The sequence below is a fragment of the Vanacampus margaritifer genome, chromosome 13 (genome assembly GCF_051991255.1).
Source record: "Vanacampus margaritifer isolate UIUO_Vmar chromosome 13, RoL_Vmar_1.0, whole genome shotgun sequence".
Lineage (NCBI taxonomy): Eukaryota > Metazoa > Chordata > Actinopteri > Syngnathiformes > Syngnathidae > Vanacampus > Vanacampus margaritifer.
Window position 1 is genome coordinate 5697809 of NC_135444.1, and position 19763 is coordinate 5717571.

The following is a 19763-nucleotide window of genomic DNA, read 5'->3' on the forward strand; positions in this document are numbered from 1 at the left end:
GTGTTTTCAGACTATCAGATGTTTTTTTTTTGTTTGTTTACAGTTCCTTAATAATAATAATAATAAGACAAAATTTGGTTATGATAATCATGATTTGGGTTTGTATAAGTTTCATGGCTATTGACAAATGGATGGTAAGTGCACAACAGCACGCAACTGGGAGATGACGGCCACGTACCATCAGAACCGCCATTTGGAAACGAGCCCTTGGAGTTCGCATGGGCGCAATGAAGGTCCAGCGGTCCTCTTTGGGGTCGTAACACTCAACAGTCCGCAGACATTCCTGCCGGTTGTAGCCACCTGCACACGGTCAAAAAGATAGTTAACAGACAGTGGAAACTACCAAAACGTACGGGGGGGATTGGACCGGCGCTGACATTTTTTGCATAACTGACGTTAAGTGGACATCAACTGTTATGTGTTGAACTGTCAACAGTAGGCGTTTTATTGTTAGTTTTCTGCAACATCTCAGAGAGGACACCAATGAAGAGAATAAGCTCATCCACAGGAGGTTACCGGGAGGCGGCCATTTTAAGCAGAAAACACTCAGTATCCCAATACTTTTTTGGTCCAGTGCATACCTTAGATAGTCTGAGACTATTTGTAGTCAAGTGGACGCTTGAGCACAAGTGCTGCTTGTGTTAAATGTCAACACTGTTACAGGGAGTGGTCTGTTTACAAAGTTCCTGACCCGTTTTCAAGGTTCGGCGCAATGACACGAGAATACATCATGTAAGTCAAGAAAACATGCTCAGTTACCATACTTGCCGTTTCTTTTGTTATTTAAGGGCAAGTGGTTTTATTAAACATTTATTGTAATTATGACTTAACTGAGTGACCTTAGGTTGATCATTGAGTGACTCCAACTGGCATACAAATTCTGCTTACATCACTGTCAAACCGTTGTACTGGTTTTATTTTGAGGAGTTTCTACTTTGTATTCGTTGTCACAGGCTTGATTGAAATCAGAGCTGGTACTGGCCAACTTTTTTTTCAACTGAAGGACTTTGGATGTTCCGTCAGACATTTGCTCTTAGCTTACGTAAGCCACTAACTGGCGAGTTGCCTGAAAAAGAACTCTTTTAAAATGACCTGACTACATTTTCTTAACCCTCCTGATTTCTTATTCAAGACTGTTGAGTTTAAGGTTTCTAACATGCTAATTTGTATGGTTAGCACATTTTAACAATTGTTAGATATGTAATAAAGGTTAAAGGACCACTGATTGTCACACCCATCTAAGTGTGGTGAAATTTGCGCTCCACATTTGACCCCATCCCCCGAGGGAGCGGTGAGCAGCAGCAGGGGCTTGCGCTCAGGGATTATTTGGTGATCTAACCCCCCAATTCCAATCCGTAAATGCTGAGTGTCAAGCATGGAGGCAAATGGGTCCCATTTTTATAGTCTTTGGTATGACCTGGCTGGGGATTGAACCCACGACCTCCCAGTCTCAGGGTGGACACTCTACCAATAGGCCATCAAGCTGGTTTAATAAAAGTGAACATCACGTTACATACAACATTCCATCAATAAAATGTTCCAACGGTGGTGACCGTTTCATTCAAAATGCAAGTACAGTGGGGCAAAAAAAAGATTTGGCCAGTTTCCTATAGACTTCCTATTGGATTTTGGCCAAATACTTTTTTACCCCACTGTAAGTAATCATTCTCAAAAAAGAAATGCCTTAAAATCCAAAGCAGAACTGATTGTGGAGTTCCACTGCCAAGCGGAGATAGATCAAGTGTTCATTTGTGCACCAACCTGCTGCGATGAGCCTCGAGTTGACGGCTGCCGTGCCCAGGCCAGAGCGAGCGTAACGCATGGGGGACAGCTGACGCTCCTCCAGCTCCTCAGGCGGGGTCTCAAAGCTGAGGCTCTTCAGCAGGCAGGGGGTGGCGGAGGGGGAGGTCTGGGGGCTGCTGCGGCCGTGCAAGAAGATCACACTCAGCACCCCGTCCAGCACAGCCAGACACAGGTAGGTATTGTCTGAGGGGAACACGTCATTAGAGACAAGGGAAATAAAAAGCACGCTCGCTACACTGCTAACAGGCCTTACTTGTGGTCTTCTCAGAGGCGATATACTTCCACTCTCTGCTGGTTGTTTGCTTGGGGCCATTTGCTGCTTGGTTGGAGGGTGAAAGGCTTCCCGAGGAACTGCAGCTCATCGGTCTCTGGATGCTCTCTCGTACCGGCTTCTTCTGCAAGAGCATAGCGCAGCTACAGAAGCCAAGCCCGCTCCACACACGCATGCACGCACGCACTACAGACCAACTGATGGTCAGCAGCAGTTAACCAAACTTAAGCCTACTCTTTGACAAGTTGCTCTATTGTGGACCCATATGATCTCAACCCTGACACGATGAATGCTACAGTGCAGTCTAATCAGAATCCAGTCGGATGTGTGAGAAACCCTCACTGCCAACCTGCCCACCCACCAGCAAAATTGTTGGCATTAAATCCCTGCTGCATTAAATTGTTAGATAGTAGCCGAGTCAAATGATTACATTGACTGGCCCCTTTAGCCAGGCACATGCCGTGTGGATATTTGCATGGCCCGGCATAGGCTAAGCTAAACACTGCTGCGTTTGAGAGCTCAGTGCAGTGAAGCTGGGCACGCTTATTGAATACCTGCACAAACTGAAGGTGGTCCTCCTCGCCACCAAACACCTCAGTGTGCCCCTCAATCACCAGCCCTCCATCCACCAGCTTGTGGTCAGCTGAGTAGTACAGCATTTGCACCTGAAAGACAAACAGGAACAACACACCCATGTGGCTGTCTCCATGGTAACACGGCACACCCCGGCATAGTGGGCATTAGAAAAGAGGAAAGCGGGGGAAGGGCAAAGTCCTTGAAATAGAGTTTCTTGAATGAGGAATTTCCTTAAAAGACACAAAATGCATCCATCCACGGCACATTGGTGTCAACATTTGCGCTCAAGAAGATGCCGAAAGGCCGGCAAGGGTTCACTTCCTAAATGTCATCTAAAAACAAAGAGGGATCGCATGAAGAACGACGCACTCCAGTCAGCAAGATCTTCTGTGAAGGTTGAAGAATAAGGAGGGGCGCATTTGGCCGCATTTTCCAGTCTGCTGCTTGGAAGCCACCCCTCTAGCTGGAGAGAAGCTGCTCATTGTGGTAAAAGCCACAATAGGCAGTCAAACACACATGGCAAAACATTCGTGGCCGAATGGTCTGGCATCATTATCAATTGCAAAAAATTTAAATACTGAAGGTCTGTATGTTTTGTGTAGTTGCCACTTTCAAAAGCCAAGGTTTGGACATTTAGCAAAAAAAAAAAGGGGGGGTGGTCTTTTATGAGGGGAGGATGGGTAAGGGGTTTTAAAAAATGTGTAAGGTTAATAATGTAGAGCCAATGCAGTTGTCAAATAGGATGCCTTTTTGTGTTATGCAATCTGCATCGTTTGTATTATCTTGCATTTTGGCAGTTGTACCGAAATAAATCTATTGGTTCCTCCAGAGTGCGAATGCATGTGTGCCATAGGCATGGACAGATGGTAGCACAGTGTTGCTTGGCTGCAAAGAGAGGCAGCTAAGAGGCAGGAGTGCTCCCTTCTCCTTTCTCTGACTCATTACCCTGGTGGATCAGTCCCGTCTCCTCAGTCTGGTCCCTTGCTGCTGCAAATAATCCTACAGGAGAGATAAATCAATGGGGAGGAGTGCCTGTTAGTTCTGGAACACAAAAACATGCACCTGTTCAAAATAATCAAGTGGCAGTATAAAACAGATGAATCAAAGGTCAAACCTTCAAGAATCTTTTCTCTGCGTTTCACAGCAGAAGAGCACTGTAATACTTAGATGGGGTGATAACAAAATCAACCACAACCCAAAGGAGAAGAGTGAAAAAAAGAATCCAAAAAAAAAGAGCAAATAGGGGGCTCTTTTGGTCTCACCTCTAATTTGTGGCATGGTTCAGGAATACAGTTTCTTACTGCAAAACCTCAACAAATCAGAGGGAAAAGAACAATCCTGACATAGCAGCATGACAACAGCATGCTAGCTCTAGTTGAGCCCCTTTAATGACTTCTTAATGTCAAAAACAGGAGGAGTCAAAGGGGGGAGGGAAAGGATGACAAGCTCGCTCAGAGTTCAAAGGGCACACATTGGTACTGACCTCCTCCATGAGTTGTTCCAGTTGCTCTCCATTCTCCCAAAGGCTGCGCTGCACCCAATTCAGCACCTTGGAGTAAAGCTTGCCGTTGCTGGGCAGAGTCAGGTTGTCTTCTACCATTACTTCTAACTGTGAACAAACAACAAAGGGAGAGTTTAGGTCACAAACTTGAGGAAAAAGACAACCCAAGTCGTCGTATTGTGCTCATGGCCAATTTACATTTTTGAACAGGCCTTTTCACACAGCACTTAAAATTTTCTTTGTGTCCACCAGGCATATGGACTTCACATATTTGGAAGTGGATGCCGAGCAGCCTATATGGATGTTTTTCACAATAATTGGTCTATTGCTGTTAATCAGGAATCGCTCAGCCAGTTAACTTAAAGCCCAACACGACTGTCCTTTTATCACGCCTTGGCGGCTCGTTCATAGCCAATGAATGGGTTCATCAAAGCATCCTGCTACCCAAGTGCACTGTGAACTAGCCTTAAAAACCCTTAAAAAATTTAATTGTAGCCTTCCGAATCTGAATTATGAGATTTGTAAGGTTAATTAAAAACAGAAATATTACATGCAAGTTTAAATTCATTATCAATTTGTGATCAATGTTAAAAAAAAAATGCCTTCAATGTTTGAGAGCATTAAAAAAAGAAGAAGAAAAAAAAAGGCAGTGCAACATTTTAAGTTACATTTCCCAAATATACTTAGTAGGCTTTGCCTGCAGAATATGCAACCTACATGTTAATCTTGTTAAAACTCAAAACGGTATACAGTCAATACAAAGCTTATCCAGTGTTAGTCCAAGTAAGACTGCTGCTGGATAGTGGGGTACTAATGCAACTGCACAAGTGGACAAGAATAAAAGAGTCAAAAATAGAGAGATCAGTCACTGAGAATCTATATTTGACCAGCTTGGTTGCATATGCTTAAGACGACCACGCAAATCTTTTGCCTCCGTTTTTTTTTTTTTTTTTTTAATCATCCATCTGAAGGACACCCTCACAGAAGCTTTGCGGCTTGTCTTGTTTCACAAACTCCAGTCTAATTTTTTTTTGTATTATTCTCAACACTGGTGTTCTCCCCCTCCTGTCTCATGAAGTCCATGGTGCAATTTGACAATGATGTATCTTGACATTTGTATTTTTTCTGGTCTCTGAATATCATTTGCATTATCCATCTACTGAGTTCAAGTCGAAGGAGGAAGGCTACAGTCTGGGGATCTGCAACTGTTGTCACAGTCACAGCAGGCTGCTTGGAGATGGTCTAGCCCAGGGATAAGGATCCCCGGTCTCGAGAGCCACTGACCTGCCTGTTTTCCATGTCTGTCTCCTCAAACACAGCTGACTCAAGTGATCAGCAAGCTCTGTAGAAGCCTGATAACGATCTTGTTCATGAATCAGGTGTGTTGATGGAGGGAGACATTGAAAACAGGCAGGACAGCGTCTCTCGAGGACCAGGGTTCCCTACCCCTGGTCTAGCCTTTTCCTTTAACATATTTGTCTAGAATTTTCTATGTATCTCCTGAGACAACACTCCTTCACTTCCTCTGGTCCATGTTTAGTGTGATACACGCCATCACCAGGCAGACAGTAACCACAAATTTGACAGCCGTGATACTAATCTAGAGCACAGCGATCTAGATTAACCCAACGAGGGGTGCGCTCAAAACAATAGATACTGCAATACATCGTTGCGGTCCTCTTTACAATAAACTTATTGATACAGCAGCGTCAGAATCGATATTGCAATTATTCGTAAAAGGGAATTTATGATGTTTTGCTTGCAGAGTTGTGTGAGCAGCCTCTGAAGTTAATTACCATCTATTCTTTTTGCCATTTTTCCTTCTCTGGATGAGGAGAGAAGAAGGAACGGAGTGGGGACAAACCTTTGCAAATTTGTTTGCATTATCCTTAAAAAACTTTTTTTTCGTTAAGTGTACATGTGCCAGCCTGTCCCACATGTAACTGGAGTCTGTTCTAAAAATAGCTCATTAGTGAAGGCACACGGTCTTGCTAAGAAAAAATTACAACAGAAGAATGTCAACATTTATTTAAATTTATTATGGTACATGTTTCTTTTAATAATAATAATAATTCTTAATACCAAATATTCAATATTTTGTTTAAAAATTACAAAGATTTAAATGGGGGGAGGGGGAATTATTTACCCAAATATTTCAAATAAGAATATTTTAGGAGGGGAAAGTGGGGGAAGAGAGTGCTACCATGGTTCAAAAAGCATATCAGGCTTTGTCGTGACAGTAGAAAAATTTTTTTTACTCACAGCAGATGCTCTTCAAGCTCGGTGGGCAAAAAACATAAAAAAGAAAGCACGAAAAAGCGGAGGCACTCTGCTGCTAGAGAAATGTTATTGCAGACGCATTTCGACTCAAAGTCTTCATAATGATATTTTAGAGTTGTCATTTTAATACAGCAATATTTTTTGCTCACGGTTGTCATATCGTCAGAATCTAATATTGGCCTATGCCTATCCATTAAGTTTCCCAATGCTTGTCTGAAACCTGCTCCTTGCGGTGCAGTGTGCGCATATTTAGATCAGGAATGCTGCTTGGTGGTAAACCGGAAAAGGTGCTAACAAAAATGTTTTGCTATCCAGCATAATAAACACATCATTTGGGTCTACATATGACCGTTTTAATAAACATTTATGGAATGTAAAATATCAGGATACATGTGTATCGTGATACGTATTGTATTGTGACCCCTTTATCGTGATACGTGTTTTATCGTGAGAACCCTGTGATCAAATTTTTTTTTTCAAATTTATCATTTCTGGTAGTACCATCATTTTTGTCCAGGCCTGTTTCATGTTTTTTTTAATAATAATTGTTGAACCATAATTTTAAAAGCAATGTCTCATTTTCATTGTTTAACGTCGCTTAAACCTTCTTCTTTTTTTAATATATATATATATATATATATATATATATATATATATATATATATATATATATATATATATATATATATATATATATATATATATATAGTCAGACTCAAGTCATTTTTATGACCACTGTGGGTTTTTCTTTCATCAACATTAACAATTTAGCCCATGTGTGTACAACCCAAATATCAGTAACTCAACGCCAACATTTTTTTTTTTTTTTTTTAAATTAATCGAGAGCAATTGAAGGATAAGTCAAAAATATATGTCACCTTGAGGCGGGGAAGTTTGAGGAAGTCATCCTGTTCAGAAACCTCCAGTAGGTGGTCTTGGATGTAGGAATCCACTTTGGCCAGAACTCTGGCATCGCCCATTGAGCTGGCAAAGTTACGAAAAGAAATGGCGTTCTGGGAATCCATCTTAGACAGCAAGTAGTCGCCGCAAATCTGAAAAATTGCCGATGTGGAATAACATCATCACAAATTCACAAGTAGTTTTGTGGTACTATCAAGCTGACGTTACACAAGTATTTGATAGAAATCAAACCTGCTTGACTCGCTCCATCTTAAACCTTTTGGCAGCAGAGTAAACGTCCTTGACCAGCTCCTTATCTGCCTTAAGCCTGTCATGCAGAAAGATAAAGTTGAAGAGTAAGTAAACGATCCTCTATTACAGCACGATTATTCTCATGAGAGAAACTCTTCTCTCAGTGACAAGTACTTACTGGGCAGTGTAGGCATAGTTAAGCAAGATCTCCACTGCCTCCGGGTCCAAGTCCTCAAAAGTGACATGGGACACTCCATGAGGTTCAATGTCACTGTTGAAGATCTCAAACAGATATGGACTGCAGCAGGCCAGCACAGCACGATGGGCCATCAACTCATGGCCACATACCTATATTAAAAAAAAAACTATAGTTAGGGAAAATTTTGTTTTTTTCTTACAAGGTGCACCACATTTTACAGTAAAGAGACTAAGCAGTATATGCATAATAACATCCTGGTCAACATGCAATTAATCTCATGGTATGAAAGGTACTTTGGATTTTTCGACAGTACTTCTACCAGAAATTTTATTTAGATGTTTTTTGGAGGTTATTCTTTGCTATTTGTAGGGTCCATCAAAGATTTGTTGTGTATTATAGCAAGATTTTTTTTAATGATGCACTGGTCCATGTGTGTGGTTGGTGAGTGTTTGCATTTAGAGCATACCTGCAGTCTAACATCGCAGAACTGACCACTCTTTCTCAGGGCATTCATTTTGGCCACAGTGGAATCCAAGAAACTTTCGTCCTCAAAGATCAGGTAACCATTTGGAATCATTTTGGCTGAATTTGGTTGGTCTGCCTGATGAAAAGTTCATATGAATAAGTATACAACATGCTGCTCTACTAGTTTAGTTATTATCAATATTACTGGTGATTAAAAATAAATAAATGGGATCTTTAACCTAACATTGTTAACCCATAAATCTATTACTGACCAGAGGGAACTATGTGTCTGCAATTGTGCGTTGTCTTACCTAATAGAGAGCAAGTCAAATCCAGGAAAGTGCCACTACAGGAGTAGAACAGGAGCTGAATGTAGGCAAACAGGCAAAGCAGACAAGAGATTCCAGGGAAACTCCGGTCTTCTTCACCCAAGGAGTGGGATGGGGAAGTAGTCAGAAGAAATGCCAACTGACAACACAGGTGGCAGCAGAAGGGAGAGGGAGGGCTTCCACCCCAGCAAACTATCAGGCTTGAAGCGACTGTAATCAAGTCCTCGTGAACCCGTTGGCTATAGAGCTGTACTTATTCTGTGTTGGTCATACATTATAACCTGGAGGACAAAGGAGAGAAGGAAGTGAATAAACACAGACGCACCACTACATTCTCGTTTTGTGCGCCATTTATTGTACATAAAAGGCCTACAGATTCCATGCATCAATACAATTCTTCAAAATCATCTGAGCTACGAGAAATCCATATTAGTAACCCAACTACTGCTCATGCAAACAGACTTGAACAGAAGACAGACTATAGCAGCTGGCCCATAATCTGAAATAGTAAACTCACTTCAAGTTACTTTCCAGAATAGCCTTACTGTAAAAGTACAGGGGGTCTTCGCCATCTGACACTTTATGGTAGGGCTGGGCGATATGCCCAAAAAATAAAATCTCGATTTTTGCAGTCATTAACTCTTTGACTGCCAGACGTTTTCAGAAAAGGGATGCCGTCAGTGCCAGCCGATTTAAGCATTTTGACTGATCTTTCAAGGTCCACGGAAAATTTTGTGTTTGTTTCTACCTTATTCCGTTTTTCAGTAATCAACAATAGAAAATGGTTAGTTTCACTCAAATGCTGTTTTGAAACAAAAAACGGAGAAATCAAGCTTTTTGTGAAACGATATTATTTCATGCACTCTAGTGAATTTGAGACCTTTTTTTTCCATGAATGATGCCACAAACACCTAAACAGTGCTTTACTTCTGTAAAACACTACCACCAACAATGAAAAAGTGTTTTTTGATAGCAAAATACGTTTATTTACATTCAACAGTGTAACAATTTGACAAAACAATTTTGCAAACTATTTACAAATGTGTGCAACCGTGGTACTATTTACAATTGTGTGGATGTTTCAAATAGTTTTTCTTTTTGTAACACTCCCCTGCGTGCAAGGAGACGCAGCAGGATTTGCACAACAGATTAGTTTCACTGCGATTGCAGACGCTACACTTTTTTGCTGGCTTTTTTTCCCGGGGAATAGCAAGTATATACTGCAGTGTGTGCTTGGCCATGTTGCCATCAAGTCTACTCTCAGGATCAGGATCATGATACGATACCCTTTTATTTTCCCCGTGGGGAACTTTTTCCTGGACTCCATCCAGCTACAGTTTACAGTAAGAGAAAACAACAGAATAGAAAGAGATGAAATTAAAATTAAATAAATAAGAAGTGCAGCAATAAGTAGAACAGGGATGTGATTTGACCAAAGTGAAATTATCTGAAAATTTAGCCGGGGATCTGGGGGCCGCTGGCACCCAGCTAGGTCCAGGGCAGTGCCCTGGTGGGGGGACAAGGGGGGGGGGGGGGAGCCCCCCGGAGCTCATGGGTTTTCCGTGTTTTTAAGTACTTTCAATGCACTCACATGACAAAGAAATAGACAAAACAACAGTATAAATTTTCAATGTATATTGAACTATCCCATATAAAATGGCAGTTTTAGTCAACTCAAAATCAGTCACATTCAAAAACATTGGACTGCCTTTGCTTTTAAAAACTATCACTGAGAATATCATCATATCTAACTCATGTGATTACTAAGTTAACACATAAATAATGTTGAAGAGTTCAAATTTCATGAACAAATAATTGTATCACGACCAAATGAAAAGTAACTCATATTAGAGCATACCACAAATGTCTTTGTTATAGCAGAAGATGTTATCTGTCGGAGTCATGTGCATACACAATGAACTACCAAAAAAAGAAAAAATAAATAATAATAATTTTTTGGTGGGGGTGGGGGGGGGGGGGGGTAAAAAAAGAAAAAAAAATTCTGTTACTACTCTTAAGAATAGTGGAGCAAGCATTAACCAGAAGTGCTTAAAAAATATAGCCGGATAACCATCCGGGCCAGGTGCTTTGCCATTAGGCATACTATCTAGAGCACTGTACAACTCGTTTATAGTAAGTGGCGCATCTAACATGTCTTTATATTCAGTAGTTAACTGAGGTATGTTTAAGCTACTGAGGAATGCCTCAATATGCTCAGGGTTAGGCTTGTTAGTTTCTAAGTATAGGTTACGATAATAGTTATAAAAAATGTGATTAATTTCTTCTGGTGATTGTGTGCATTGACCAGTTGTCCCTTTAATCGCCGTTATAAGAGACTTTTCCCGATTGCGTTGAAGTTGGTTTGCAAGAAATTTACCTGATTTGTTATTATATTCAAAGTTGTTATATCTCAATTGTTGTATTATAAATTCTGTCTTTTTAGTTAGCATATCGTCTAACTGTATTTTTGTATTTTGTAAGTCAGTCCATATTTGGTTATTTGGATTTATTGCGTACTCATCCGTCAGTTTAATTTTATCTTCCAAGTCTTTTTCTGATTTTTGATCCTGTTTCTTTTTATAAGATGAATATGATATAATTTTACCTCTAATTACTGCTTTCCCAGTTTCCCAGAGAAGAGATGGCGATAGGTCTGGAGAGTCATTTATTTCCAAAAAGTCTGCCCATTCTTTTCTTATAATTTTGTCAAACTCTGCGTCGTTTAGCAGTGAGATGTTAAACCGCCATGTCGGTGGTGGTTTAAAGGTATAATCAACTTGTAGGGAAAGGGAGACTGGTGCATGGTCGCTAATAATAATAGGATGTATTTTTGTAACAGTTTTATCAGCAATATCATAAAGCATCTGTAGGGAAGGATGATTCCTGACCCCCATGATCTTCATGGCAGTCCGCACCAGACTGGCAATCTGTGACCTTGACTGCACAGTCAGGTTGCCGTACCAGGCCGCAATGCCGTATCTGATGATACTTTCCAATGCAGCCCGGTAGAACAACAGCATGATCCTCTGCTCCACTCCATAGACCCTAAGTCTGCGTAGGAAGTAAAGACGCTGTTGGAGTTTGGAGCAGAGACTTCCAACATGTACCCTCCAGCTGAGTGTGTTGTCGATGTGGACCCCCAGATACCTGTATGAACCCACCTGGCTGATGTGGTTGCTTTTAATGACGACTGGCTTGTGGTCACCAACAGTTTTTGGATCAAATATCACCCCGTCTTCCCCACATTGAGCACAAGATGATTTTGGTCACACCACTGGACAAATTTCTCTATTTGTGAGAAATAGTCCAGTGGGCTACCGCCGGCCTGCAGCAAGCTGACGATAGCTGTGTCATCAGAGAACTTAATGATAAAGTTCTCTGGGTGTGATGTCACACAATCATTTGTGTACAACGTGAAGAGGACCCGGAAGCTGACGCAGCCCTGTGGGGCGCCTGTGCTTATCAATCTGGGTTCCGAGAGGGAGCTGTTAACCCTGACTTGTTGTGTGCGCTGTGTCAAGAAGGAGTGATACCACCTCGAGATGTACGGGTTCACATTCATCTCCTTCAGTTTACCCAAAAGCAGGTGCGGCTGCATTGTGTTGAACGCTGAGCTAAAGTAAACGAACAACACACGTAAGCATAAGCTTTCGGGCCGTCTAGGTGTTTGCTGACCAGATGTGTGATGCTGTTGATAGCATCCTCAGTGCCGCGACCCCGCTTGTAGGCAAACTGAAGGGAGTCTAAGTGTGATACGGTGATGATACGGTGGTGTTACGTCTGGCTTCCTCATGTCCTTCAGTTCCTATACCGGGTGGTTGATCCATCTTATCCGCTCCATTCATGGTGGCATCGTAGTCCATAACCAGTGTCTTCTCCGTGATCAGACTGTACCCACTCCTCCCATGAATATGCATTGGACTCGGGGCACTCTTCGTCATCCGACTGAACGTTCGCCTGCGCGTGCTCGGTTGTGCTCCGCGTTTTCCGGCGTTAGCATCGCTAGCCGGTGAGGCTTTATGACGTGATCATAGCCACCGCGTCAACGCTTCCAACTTCGGCGTCAACCTCGGAGTCACCATCATCATCATCAATGTGCTCTTTAGCATTGGTCGATGCTTTTCGTCTTTGAAAAAAATGCTCAAGCGTGAGCTGCTTGCAACCGGTCAGCCATTATGGCTTCCTCAGCAATTGTCCCCTCAACACTCTAGCTCCGCCTCACGTCTTCTACTGACGCCTACCCAATCTTGTCCAAAGAGAGTCATCGCTGCCATCTAGGGGCCAAAAATAGGCATTATACTAACTAGATCTGCTTGATACTTTCAGCACAGCTGGCCAAGGCTTTCCTCCACCCGTTTCCAAAATAAAAAAATAAAAAAACTTGGTGAACGTCTTTGGCGCTCCTCCGTAGGTTTTTACTAAACGTCATTTAACGTTTTTGGCAGTAAAAGAGTTAAGGACGATTACGATGTTAATCGATTTCACTCTAATAAATACAACAAATATTTATTTAAAAGGTTTCAATTATTAAAAAATAATTCCTGTGCAAAAATGTTCACACAACAATAATGTAAAATTAACATTCATAGTTTGTTCTTAAATGCCACAATTAATTAGTTGGTAGCTGTTGTAAACATGTCTTGTAAGCCACCCATCCAGAATTCTGCCACATATGTAAAATTACAATTCACAAAAACATTTGAATGTAACAGAACATAAGAACAACAGCTTTTAATAATCCAGATGACAAAATTTGATTTCATGATTTAGCAAATCCCCCTCCGTGAGTCTTCACCTTATCGTGGTGGAGGGGTTTGAGTGTCCCAATGAGCCTAGGAGCTATGTTGTCTGGGGCTTCGTGCCCCTGGTAGGGTCACCCGTGGCAAACAGGTCCTAGGTGAGGGACCAGACAAAGCATGGCTCAAAAGACCCCAATGATGAACACAAACTTTGGATCACCGGGGCCTCCCTCTAGAACTAGGCCTGGAGGTGGGGCTCGAAGGCGAGCGTCTGGTGGCCAGGCCTATACCCATGGGGCAACGTGGGTCCCCCTTCCCATGGGCCAAAGGGGTCGGGTGCGCAGTGAGTTGGGTGGTAGCCAAAGGCGGGGGCCTTGGCGATCCGACCACCCAGCTACTGAAGCTAGCTCTGGGGACATTCCATGTCACCTCTCTGGCAGGGAAGGAGCCCGAGATTGTGTGCGAGGCTGAGAAGTTCCGACTAGACATAGTCGGACTCTCCTCCACACACGGCTTGGGTTCTGGTACCAATCCTCTCGAGAGGGGCTGAACCCTCTTCCACTCTGGAGTTGCCCACGGTGAGAGGCGCAGAGCAGGTGTAGGCACACTCATTGCCCCCCGGCTAGGCGCCTGTACGTTGGGGTTTACCCCAGGTGAATGAGAGGGTAGCCGCCTACGGGTGGGGGGACAGGTCCTGACTGTTGTTTGTGCTTATGCTCCGAACAGCAGCTTAGAATACCCACCCTTTCTGGAGTCCTTGGAGTGTGTGCTGGAGAGCGCTCCCCCTGGGGACTCCTTCTGCTGGGAGACTTCAACGCTCACGTGGGTAATGACAGTGAGACCAGGAGGGGCATGATTGGGAGGAACGGCCTCCCCGATCAAAACCCGATCGGTGTTTTGTTATTGGACTTCTGTGCTCGCCACGGACTAACCATAACGAACACCATGTTCAAACACAAGGGTGTCCCATATGTGCACTTGGCACCAGGACACCCTAGGCCGCAGTTCGGTGATCGACTTTGTAGTCGTGTCATCGGATTTGCGGCCGTATGTGTTGGACACTCGGGTTAAGAGAGGGGCGGAGCTATCAACTGATCATCACCTGGTGGTGTGTTGGCTCCGATGGCGGGGTAAGATGCTGGTCCGACCAGGCAGACCCAAACGTATTGTGAGGGTCTGCTGGGAACGTCTGGGAGAATCCCCTGTCAGGAAGAGTTTCAACACCCACCTCCGGCAGAACTTCTCCCTTGTCCCGAGGGAGGCGGGGGACATTGAGTCCGAGTGGACCATGTTCCGCGCTTCCATTGTTGAGGCGACCGATCGAAGCTGTGGCTGTAAGGTGGTTGGTGCCTGTCGTGGCGGTAATTCTCGAAAACCAGCGGTAAGGGATGCCGTCGAGCAGAAGAAGGAGTCCAATTGGGCCTTTTTGGCCTGTGGGACTCCGGAGGCTGCTGACAGGTATCGGCTGGCCAAGCGGAATGCGGCTTCGGCGGTTGCTGAGGTAAAAACTCGGACATGGGAGGAGTTCGGTGAGGCCATGGAAAACGACTTCCGGACGGCTGCGAAGAAATTCTGGTCCACCGTCCGGCATCTCAGGAGAGGAAAGCAGTGCGCCATTAACACTGTGTATAGTGGAGATGGGGTGCTGTTGACCTTGACTCGGGACGCCGTGAATCAGTGGGGAGAATACTTCAAAGACCTCCTCAATTCCACCGACACGCCATCCTTTGAGGAAGCAGGGTCTGGGGACTCTGAGGTGGGCACCCCTATCTCTGGGGTCGAAGTCACTAAGGTGATTGGAAAGCTTCTCGGTGGCAGGGCCCCAGGGGTGGATGAGAACCGCCCGGAGTTCCTAAAGGCTCTGGATGTTGTGGGGCTGTCGTGGTTGACACGTCTCTACAGCATAGCGTGGACAGTGCCTCTGGATTGGCAGACCGGGTTGGTGGTCCCCCTTTTTAAGAAGGGGGACCGGAGGGTGTGTTCCAACTTTAGAGGGATCACACTCCTCAGCCTCCCAGGTAAGGTCTATTCAGGGGTGCTGGAGAGGAGGGTCCGTCGGGAAGTCGAATCTCGGATTCAGGAGGAGCGGTGTGGTTTTCGTCCCGGCCGTGGAACAGTGGACCAGCTCTAAACCCTCAACGGGGTCCTCGAGGGTGCGTGGGAGTTCACCCAACCAGTCCACATGTGCTCTGTGGACTTGGAGAAGGCGTTTGACCGTGTCCCTCGGGGAGTACTGTGGGGGGTGCTTCGGGAGTATGGGGTACCGGGCCCCCTGATACTATTCGGTGAGGCTATTCGGTCCCTGTATGACACGTCAGAGTTTGGTCCGCATTGCCGGCAGTAAGTCGAATTAGTTTCATGTGAGGGTTGGACCCTGCCAAGGTTGCCTTTTGTCACCGATTCTGTTCATAACTTTTATGGACAGAATTTCTAGGCGTAGCCGAGGCGTTGAGGGGGTCTGGTTTGGTGGTCTCAACATTGCATCTCTGCTTTTTGCAGATGATGTGGTGCTGTTGGCTTCTTCAAGCCGTGATCTCCAGCGTTCACTGGAGCGGTTCGCGGCAGAGTGTGAAGAGGTTGGGATGAAGATCAGCACCTCCAAATCCAAAAGCTCTCGATTTACCGGTTGATCTACGTTCCTGCCCTCACCTGTGGTCACGAGCTGTGGGTCGTGACCGAAAGAAAAAGATCCCGGATACAAGCGGCCGAAATGAGTTTCCTCCGCAGGGTAGGGTGAGAAGCTCGGTCATCCGGGAGGGACTCTAGTGTCAAGCCGCTACTCCTCAGTGTTGAGAGGAACCAATTGAGGTGGCTCGGGCATCTTGTTCGAATGCCTCCTGGACGTACTGGGGAGGTGTTCCGGGCATGTCCCACCGGCGGGAGGCGCCAGGGACGACCCAGGACACGCTAGAGAGACTACGTCTCTTGGCTGGCCTGGGAACACCTTGGGATCCCGTCGGAGGACCTCGCTTAAGTGGCTGGGGAGAGGGAAGTCTGGGCTCCCCTGCTAAATCTGCTGCCCCTGCGACCCGACCCCGGATAAGCGGTAGATGATAGATGGATGGATTTAGCAAATTTTCCACGATTCGATTTTTAAAATGACGATGTATCAAATTAATTTTATTTATTGCCCAGCCCTACTTTATGGTTATATAATGTTAGAAATAGACCGATGTGTTTTTTTCAGGGCCGATACCGATGCTGATTGTTAGTAGTCAAGGAGGCCAATAAAAAAATATATATATATATATATTATTTTTATCTTAAGACAGTATACTTCATTTTAAATTTCCCCAAAAATGTTCAGGGAGCTCTCAAGGTTATCAGTTGTCTTAGAAAATGTATATAGCTAGTTCCCTCAGATTAAAATGGTTTTAATTCAACCTTTTATCTGCCGTCAGATTTTGAAATAAGGCTGATACCGATTTTCATCAAAATGCCAAATATCTGCGCAAATTATTGTCCAGGCCGATTATTGGTCTACCCCTACATAATGTGCTCGTTTGCGCAGTGGCGTAGGCAGCAATGTGGCAAGATTTAGCAAAAATTACTGTCAAAATGCAGAGTCTGGTTGGAGTGGCCATTTCAACCTGATTACAATGCACAAAGAATTTTGAAAATTGGACAATGGGTTATGAAGAAATATAACTATTGTTAAGTACTCAACTGTGTTATAAAACTTGGGAGCCGTTGCAATCGTAACGTATCATTAAGAAATTGTTTTTTAAAATCAAATATTTCTCTGATATCACCATAAGAAATCACTATTCAGTTAAAACAACAAAAAAAAAAATCTAATAAAAAGTATTTGTTCAGGATATACACACATATATATACATATACACATATATATATATACATATACACACACATACCAAGGGGGGGAAAATGTATTAAACGGACAAAAAATACTGAGACATGATTATTAAAACACCATGTTAGCAAAGGAAGAGGAAATACGAGTGGATTAAAAAAAAAAAACTGGAAATTGCTTTGGGTTTGGCATACTTGCTAAACAGAGAGGAATAAAAATAACAAATGTCAACATTTTCACAGTGGAAAACCATCCATCATGGCCCACATCAGCAAACAGTAGCCTATTTGTAAGCCACCAAATCACATGTAGCAACACTGGCACTGAGAGCTTTAATTCTCCCAGTTTGTGTGTGGATGGTGGGAACACTGACCCACTTTTGACTGATTACGCAACTATTCTCAGTGAATGGTTTAAAGCTGCACTCCGTCTGCTGACTTACTACCCTTGTGCCTCAAACCAATAAATCCCACCCACACCTTTGTTTAATTCAGTGTTGTACCACATTACCATCGCCTTGCACAAAATGCTACCAACCTTGTGCAATGTTTGAATGTAATACAATTGGGTATTTTTTTTTTTGGGGGGGGGGGGGGGTTATGCAGGTTGTTATCTGTTCAAATAGTGAAGATTACACTGTAACAAGAAAAGCATATCGGCCACAAAATGTCAGTAATTCGAAAGAATGGAATTCTTTTGAGATATGAGTCAGACACTCTTTCACAAGTGTAGCTTCCTGAGGCGTTTGCTTAACTACCAACGATTAAAAGGGAGTATAGGGTGGGGAAGCCCTGAGAGTAAAATTTAATGTTTCCAGGTGACCAGCTGAGCAGTGACCACTTAAGTGCACGCCTGAAATTGAACATCTCAACACGTTAGAGCACCCTCCAGTGGAGAGGAGAGTCTACCACAGAATATGTCACAGGTCCAATGGAAATGTACTGCATTCATTAAACTATTAAAAAAAAATAATTACAAATGTTGTTATAAGCAAGGGCTTTGTCTCGAAATATTGCACATTTAAAATAAAATAAAAAGTCAGGCAAGTAAATCAATTTGCTAAGATAAAAAAAAATATTTTAAAATATTACATTACATTTTAGTATAAATTGATTGATATGACAACTGGTTACGATTAATATTATTTCCACTTTATGTAATTTTCCAGCAGCCAACCCATACTAATCAAACCCTTATTTATAAATGAGAAATAATCTAGGCTATTTGTGAATTAGAGCAATTAGATCTATCTGGCCACCGGTTTCCGTAACGGATTGCTCGCACAGCAGCACGAAAGGAAGTCTCCAATTAACAACCCTGGGCGCATTAAACCCGAACACTTTTAATACAATCAATATTGCATTGTTGGCGGTACAGTACAGTGTCAATATTAAGCCAACAACTCATAAAATATGGCATTGTATTACATCATATATTTTTTGAACAAAAGGAGGCCGCGCGTATCAATGAAAATCATTGCTAGCCTACCAGTACATGTTTTAGCTTCAATGTCCTTGCGCGGGTCTGCCGCCCCCTCCCTGACCTCGTCTGTTTGAGGAATGTACCGGTGCTTAAAGCTTGGCCTTGTGCCACGATATACATCCCGTCACTGAAAGCGCTTCGGGCGCCAAAAGCTCACTTAAAACCACACCGTTGGAACGTTCTACGTACAAAGAGCGCCAACAGCGACGCAGGCTCTTGCTTAGCAACCTTGTTAGCTTTCCGGTGGCTAGTGGCTACAACCTGCTGAGCTAGGATGGCAACCACGAGACTCGCGCGCTAGGTAACAGTTCGATTTAGAGGCGGACAACGACGCATTATTACACCCTTTGTCCATAAATACGCAGAAAATTCGTGACTGAGGTAGGACAAATGAACCTTTATTTAGTGTGCGACATTGTTGGCGACGGCGGATAAACAGCCGGGCCATTCAGTAACAGACATCCATTTCCACCCGTTGTAGTGTGGCGATAATAAGAAATGACAAAGCAATGTCCATTAAATTAAAGCTGAGGAAATTTAGCAGCAAACCCCTTCAAAGAGTGTCTCAGTAGTTAAACATATTTTTCTTACATCTTACCTGAGGGGTTTGGCAGCAGACGATATTAGACATATTTAAAGAGAATGAAAGAGTTCGTCGTCTGTGGGTTGAAGAAAGGCGGCAAGACGGCTTCAGGAGCTGCTTGTCCGGCTGCTTGCTGGGTGTTGCTTCGTCTTTTTGTTTGCAGTCACAGCTCGTCCACTTGTGTCCACTCACTCGAACGCTCAGCCTGCAACTGCCAGTCAGGCTCGCCCGGGACGAAACTACGCTCGAGTCACGCCGCCCATGACGTCACAAAGAGGCGTGTTTATTCGGCACGCTCCTCGCTAAAAAGTGATGCAATTTACAATGTATGACAAAGCTTGGATTTACAGGCAGTCTTCCTAATAGGAGTAAACGCGTGTAAGAGTCTGAGGCAACTTTCTTACGTAGTGAACGTAACAGTAGCTGTTAATCAACAATTTAAAATGCAATTACAACAAATTAATAACTGTCCAGTCACTAACGGGGTATATGCCACGGACTTCTGACTTAAGGGTTTTACACATCAGTGCCGTTTCCGGCCAATTTAATTAATTATGAGTTCATTAAAC

At 43.6% G+C, this 19763-nt stretch overlaps 1 protein-coding gene across 1 annotated transcript in view; it reads right to left on the reverse strand.

Moving 5' to 3' along the window:
• Window positions 1-19421, reverse strand: part of ivns1abpa (influenza virus NS1A binding protein a) — a 22580-nt gene extending 3159 nt beyond the window's left edge. Inside the window, exons 1-11 of the mRNA XM_077583740.1 lie at window positions 19210-19421; window positions 8559-8857; window positions 8249-8383; window positions 7762-7931; window positions 7584-7659; window positions 7310-7483; window positions 4134-4259; window positions 2629-2739; window positions 2057-2198; window positions 1762-1986; window positions 179-300 (exon numbers count right to left, since the gene is read on the reverse strand). Coding sequence (XP_077439866.1) covers window positions 179-300; window positions 1762-1986; window positions 2057-2198; window positions 2629-2739; window positions 4134-4259; window positions 7310-7483; window positions 7584-7659; window positions 7762-7931; window positions 8249-8359 — 1257 coding nt within the window. The 5' untranslated portion in view covers window positions 8360-8383; window positions 8559-8857; window positions 19210-19421. The remainder of the gene's footprint in view (window positions 1-178; window positions 301-1761; window positions 1987-2056; window positions 2199-2628; window positions 2740-4133; window positions 4260-7309; window positions 7484-7583; window positions 7660-7761; window positions 7932-8248; window positions 8384-8558; window positions 8858-19209) is intronic.
• Between the last annotated feature and the right edge of the window lie 342 nt (window positions 19422-19763).